Genomic DNA, 6,758 nt, shown 5'->3' on the forward strand with positions numbered 1-6,758 from the left:
CTCCCATGTGCTAAAACACATGCCTCAAGCACAAGCACAATTGCTCATCAGCCTTTGATGCCTTAAAACTCTACCAGCAGTTTGTGGATCTTGTATTGTGCATCCTACACTTCTCACCCCACTTTTGAAAATAAGGAGAAAGGAAACTGGTGAGCAAGGGAGAAGATACAAGTAGGTACAGGCAGAAAGTGGACCACTAGAAGTTGTTAGTACCTAGTACTAAAGAAAACCAACATGGAGTATTTCCAGACAAATTTTATTTCTCTCTGGGAGCACCATTACAAGGTATGAGTTGTATACATTCCAAGCTCAAGGAATAACCAACTTTGTTTTTTCTTATATTAAAATGTCCATTTGTTGCATACTAGGAGACTGAAACTAAAGTGGAATGGAGAAAAAAAAAAAGGATCTTAGCCAGTTAATCTTGGGGCATACACTTAGGGTGCACAAGTTCATTACTCTTACTTCCAGTTTGCACCTCCCAGTCAACCACATGATCAATATTTCAGGACATTAGGCATAATAGGACAGTGATTTTGTGACCAGGGCTTCACAGGCATTGAAATAAATGTCCAATATACAGAATTATACAAAATACACTGCAATATTGGTTATTTAAAGTTTGCTGGTTAATGTAGATTTGTAGAAGGAATGAAATTCTGGGGGCAATTTTCACTTGCTGGGGAAGGAACCCCATGAGACCAGGTGAATTAGTATTTAATGCCATCTCTTCAGTGGATGAAAAAAAACCAAGCAAACAAACTCCACAAGGCCAGGAGAAAAGTAATAAATCTGAAATGCAAGTTCCTTTCACATGGGGCAAGGATGTTGCTTCATGTGAATAGTCTATAGGACAGTGAAACAACTCCATCATTGAAGTTTATTGCAATTTCTTAATCTTCCTCCAAATTTACTCCTAGACCAAAAGAAGAAAAAAGTACAAGCTTTAAGCTTTTTGATATTTGGTGATAAGGATAGGAAAAAAGTACATGGGAGAGCAGATTACACCCAAATCTGCTTGATCACAAAATCATGGCCCTTTGCACTGAGATCAAAGCATGTCCAGTTAGGTTTGGGTACATATTCACTATACAAGATATAGATTAAACACATGCAAATATTGGCAGTGTATATCAAAAGGTTAATTAGAAAATAGCACCTGTAGGTTTAGTCATGGCCAAATCCAAAAGAATGTGGTGTTAATTTGCTGCCTATATTTAGTGGCATGTAATAAAACTAAATGCATTACACCAGAAAATTGATATCTTTTCACTCATCATTACAAAGTATTCCTATCCTTTTCAATTCATGGAGTGGACTTCATTTGGACAACAGTGAATTTCATGAAGCAAAGAGTGTGAATACCATGTGGATGGAAACACTCCATGAGCAGTGGCTTTAAAAAGCATACCTTGCATACTGGAAATGCAATTGCATCCTTAATATTGTAGTTGAGCCATAATCCATTCATTCAAATATCTATTGTAGCTATAGAGGATTGCTGGCTTTTTACAGCTATAAAAAGACAAACAACAAGAAACATTTGCCTCGTGGTCCATTCCCAGATCCGGAGAGAAACAAGTATCAATCCATCAATCATCACCACCACAAAGCTTCACTAAGGTGTTTTTATAATCACCACTTGTATCTCCCTGTGGGCAGAAATATCACATTGTTTAATCATATTAGAAAAAAAGTGGTGAGCTCAAGTAAACTTCCACACTTTTTTCTGTCCCTCCCCACCCCCACAACACCCCATCTCCCCAGTTTTCTTCCAACTTTTGGAGTAAAAGGTTCTCTGCACTTATGCAGAGAAAGCTGCATACTCAATAGCACAAGTGAACAAGTAATAAAACTGGTCCTGTGACTTTAACATTTAGTGTAATGCATCTACTCATCTACATAAACATGGATGGCAGTTCCACAATAGCCAAGTTAAGGCAAAATTGAATAGTTTTGTAATGGAGACTCCTTGAGTTAGAGTGGTAGTGTCCCTCTCTGAACCTGGGTATACAGGCTCAAGTCCCACCTACTTAGTGGGAAACATTCAAACAGATCAATTGGCAAGTATTTAAGAGATCTGTGACCACTAGTGCCAAAAAAAGCAAACAATTAAAAATCAGTACATTGTAGAACCAGAAATAGTCTTCAGTGTGGAAAAAAGCAGATGGTACTTCCTTGAAGTTGGAAAAAAGTAGCTTGATTTGGAACAATTCTGAAAACAAAACCAAACAAAAATCCACTAACATTGCTTTGAGCCAAAAGCTAGAACACCATTTGTTTAAAATTTTAAACCTTACCACAATTGAAGAATTAAGGGTGTCACCATATTTTGCCTTATAAATAGCTTTTATTTCCACCAGGTCAATCTCAGAGCGAGACACCATAATTCTCATCAGAGTGTCGTCATCTGTTCCAGCACCCTGTTTTTAAACAAAGGAAAGCCTTTTAAAATCATAAGTGAAAGCAAAGAGGAAAAGAGTCTCAGCCTGATACAGTGAGGGACTATTCTGCTGTGTACAACAGCGCGAGAGAGCGAGCGCGAGCGCCTCCTGCTTCAAAAAGACCTTGGACCCCAATTATAGTGGCACCTACAGAGAGGTTTAGTGACTGTTTCTGAACATTTACCCACCTCCATAACTAGACAACTGCAGCAGATTACTGGCCAATTTCCAACTCCCACACAGACAGTAGGTTAACACCAAGAGCAGGTAAGTCAGAAGCCCAGGCATCAAGCTGAGCAGGACATATGACACACACAGACACTTTAAAAATGTATATGAAATTGGTATTTATACTGCATGTTGAACACAAGGGAAGGTGTCCAGGAGATGGGAGAATTTTAACAGATAAAGAAATGTTCATCTTTTTGGCTCTGGTCAAAGTGGAATTATTCAGTGGAGCAATAAGGATGGCTTTAAAATGAATTTTAAAAAAAGTTAGTTGAGGATTCTGAACATCCAGGCAATATTTTGTCAGTTGCAAAACAGTTGAACAGTCGTTTGCCAAAGCAAATGCTTACCTTCATTGCATTATAAAGCTTTTCTGCAAAATAAGCTGGTGTATTCTTCACACATTTGACTGAGGAAGAAAATGAAAAAGTGCTATTGCCAATTATAATACAGGTAGTGAACACAGTACAACCTTGAAATGAAGAAGATTTAGTGCAGACTAATAGCCATTTAAAGTGGTATTTTGGCTGTGCAATGGCCTGAAAAAGCAGCATTAAATGTCAAGTACTGTGAGTAGCACCCAATATTTCTGCTTCATGTAAAAAGGGAACAGTTTGCACCAATAATAAAAAAGATCATGAAACAGGGAGACCAAGAACAAAGTTTGTTGCATATCTGAAGACAAGAGTCTTCTTAATAGGAGAAAACCACTACTAGACTAAGTAAATCCTGTCCTTCCCAGTCAATAGAATAGCAGCAGCAAGTCTAGTGGATGGATCTTTGCACTGAATTTGTAGCTGCTTAAACAAATAGGTGCTATAGGGTCTGGTTGAAGGTGTTTTAAAATAGCACAATGAGACTATTTAATAATGCAGAATTACTGAAGCGTCTAATAGTAATGAGCCAATTACTGCAAATGCCAGAATGTAAAAAAAACAAAATGCTGGAGGAGAGCACGAGAGAGCGTGCTAACATGGAGTCTATGTGACTCTTCAGAGCTGACATGAAGTCACGTCACATTTTGTTAGCTGAGGAGCAGTCTAAACATTAGCTTGCTTTCTCTCCATGGACACTGCCCAACAGGCTGATCTCCAGTCTAATAGTTAAATTTCTTAGAAAACCAGACACCACTGTTTGTACAGATTGACAAGTGTGCCAATCTACTCCGTTCACACAGGCAGACAACAGCAGGTTGAGAAGGGGTTCTGTTCTGGAATGTGCACATTAGTCAATTTGTACCCAAATTGACAATGCAGTACAAAATAAAATAACCTTGTGTACAAGCAAACATTCCTGTCAGAACTTTAAAGTTAGCATTAATATGGGATAGTGTTTGTACATGCAAGCAGTAGCCCTTCCAAAACATGCAAACTCCATAGACAGCCACTCAAGGGTGGAAGCGAACCCAGATCCTGGCACTGAGGCAGCAGTGCTAACCACTGCCACCCCAATGAGTTGTTTAAGTGGCAAGCAGGGTCTCTAGTGCAAGTCATTTGGAAATAAAGCAAAGACATCACCACAGCTTCTTAGTTATAGTTAATGGGCTTCTGTTCCTCACTGCTTTTGAGCTATGCCCACATTAGCATTCATTTCCTATTCTATTTCAAACAAAGAGCTACTAAAATAAACTCTGCTACGTTAGTCAATAAATGGACTAATCTTCAATTGAGCTCTCACTTTAGAAAGTGACAGGAGATGCCTTACCAATGGCCAGCATAACTTGCTGCAGAGTGCCAGAACATTCACTGCCGATGCTATCTTCAATGTCAATGTCATTCGCTTTCTGGTACTCGTCAAATACTAAAAGCATACAAAAAGAGGGAGTATAAATAATGACAAAGTAGGAGATTAGATGTTCTGCTAATGGTGAAGCATTCAGCAAACTGTATTCAAATCAATGGAAATTAAAATTTAAAGTGGATGCTATTGGCTGTAATGATAAATTGAAGCTAATGATACTACTAATAGTAAGTAATGGTGGCAATTATTTTGGCTCATAGGCCAACTGAGATAGTTTGCACTTTATAATTGCATTGTTGCCAGCTAATTATTTCTACACTCATGACCCTCACTCAATAGATACATTTTCTCCCAGATTCTGATTAGAGATGGTGTTCATTAATACCTGCTAATAAGTGAGGAACACTCCTCGAACAGAGAATAGCAATGAATTTTTCTTCATCTGTGCCCCATGCATTTTCACCAGCTTCATAGAGAGCCTTTGAAAAAAGACAAATTTCAATGAAAAAAAAACACAATGTAACTACGTACAAGGAATGCCTTTCATGTTAAAAAGTCTTAATCAGAATGTGGACATTAGAGGCAAAGCCAGTGTTTATTGCACCTGTAATAATTACTCTGGAGGTAGCAATAATCTGTAGTCACTGGAGTGTGGGCACACCCTCCAGACTATATCTAGGAACAAGACAGTTCCTTCACTGTTGCTAGGTAATATCATTCCAAGTTAGGATGGGTTCAGCTTTGAACATGGTAATAAGGTAGCATTTCCATGTCTCAGCTGTCCATCTAGATACTAGTGGTCATGGGTTGGGAGGGTGCTATCAGAGCCTTGGTGAATTTCTGTGCAGTCATCTTGCCGATTGACACCACAATGCATACTAAGTGGGTTCAACTGTGGAACACCAAGGGGCTGTTAGGTCCTCTTGGAGATGGTCATTCCTGGCACTTATGGCCAGTGCTATTCAGAGGGAGCATGTCCAGTTAGCTGGACCAGCTGGCATCTGTGGGGCTAGGGACCTCACAGTAGGAGCATCTTTTGCACAGATGGGCTGAGCTCCCCCTATTCTGTGGGGTGGAGTGGAATTTGTGGAGCTTCCAAAAAGTTGAGTGATTTTTAATGGGCAATTAATCAAGTAGATGTGAAGGACTGACCACTTAAGTGGAGGTGGGTGCTGCTGACTGGGCCAGCATTAGATCAGTTTTACTGGTTGTGGGATCACTTGGCTCAGTCTATTGCTTAGGGTTTGGCCCCAAAAAAGAAAAAAACACCACCACAACAAGCAAAAAGTTAGATGAGATGACCCCCCAGGCCACGAGGTTGAATACGATTCTGATGACCCCATAACACCTAGCAGATGCTATGTTGGTTTCCAGATCTAGTCAAAGTCTAGCAAAGAGTCATAATGCCACAAGTGCTGTCCATGTGCAGATAGGATTTACATCCAAAAAGGCCTGTGGGGTCACGCTGATAGTACAGACCTAGACACTGAAGAACAGAACATCATTTCCCCTTTTACTTGGACTTTCCAAAAAGATAGGCAAGCTGATGAGAAGTCATGAATGAGAAGATAAGAAGTTGGCTGCTCAATAATATGTATGCATCTCACCTTAGCATCATCTTCTGCTTGGGAAGCATCTGCATTCCCTTCATCACGATTACCCTAGGTTTAAAAATTCAATGCAATAAAAATCAGCAAACCTTAATGACCACTGGCAGTCATGAGAAAACAGTTAAATAAAACCACAACCAGAATTCAAAACATTTGCAGGGAAACCTGAAAAAAATTGCAGATTAGTGATTTTTAGGAGCATTGCTATTAACTTGGTGCTACAATCCTCAGCAGCACAATTGCATGCCTCATTTGTACAAAACCATTCCCAATCTAATTAGGACTTGTTTCACATTACAATTTGCAATCAGGAGTTTGCAAAAAATTGCTCCTTTCTCTGGAATGTAAACCCAGAATTAGGGACATTGAGGCAAAAAATGTTACCTCAGGTCCCATAATATTACTCAAGAGTCAGTCAACCACCTTCACAAGACACATTCCAGAGTTTCCCCAAATCCAGGTCACTGCTTCATTGACAAGGGCTAGAGGGAACCTCTTGCTAAAAAAGCAGCACATCATGCAAGCCAGTTCTACCAAGGCCAGGGGAACACCTGCTAGAAATCTAAAAAGACTGATGAAAGGATGCAATTAAAATCTTTTTAAAAAAACACCAGTGGTCTAGGTTAGGTTAAGATATTTATTTCAAGTGGTCATGCCAAGCCATAGGACCTTGGAAGGTCTTCAAAATGTCAGTTGTTTGATAATGACAGATAATTATAGTGGTGTCCAAAGGCAG

At 39.4% G+C, this 6,758-nt stretch overlaps 1 protein-coding gene across 1 annotated transcript in view; it reads right to left on the minus strand.

Moving 5' to 3' along the window:
• Positions 1 to 240: 240 nt before the first annotated feature.
• The window catches only part of LOC109922047 (annexin A5-like), a 25,163-nt gene continuing 18,645 nt past the window's right edge, over positions 241 to 6,758 (minus strand). Inside the window, exons 8-13 of the mRNA XM_048616389.1 lie at positions 6,020 to 6,073; positions 4,798 to 4,891; positions 4,377 to 4,472; positions 3,023 to 3,081; positions 2,301 to 2,423; positions 241 to 1,652 (exon numbers count right to left, since the gene is read on the minus strand). Coding sequence (XP_048472346.1) covers positions 1,593 to 1,652; positions 2,301 to 2,423; positions 3,023 to 3,081; positions 4,377 to 4,472; positions 4,798 to 4,891; positions 6,020 to 6,073 — 486 coding nt within the window. The 3' untranslated portion in view covers positions 241 to 1,592. The remainder of the gene's footprint in view (positions 1,653 to 2,300; positions 2,424 to 3,022; positions 3,082 to 4,376; positions 4,473 to 4,797; positions 4,892 to 6,019; positions 6,074 to 6,758) is intronic.

The sequence above is a fragment of the Rhincodon typus genome, chromosome 34 (assembly GCF_021869965.1).
Source record: "Rhincodon typus isolate 14 chromosome 34, sRhiTyp1.1, whole genome shotgun sequence".
Classification (NCBI taxonomy): domain Eukaryota; kingdom Metazoa; phylum Chordata; class Chondrichthyes; order Orectolobiformes; family Rhincodontidae; genus Rhincodon; species Rhincodon typus.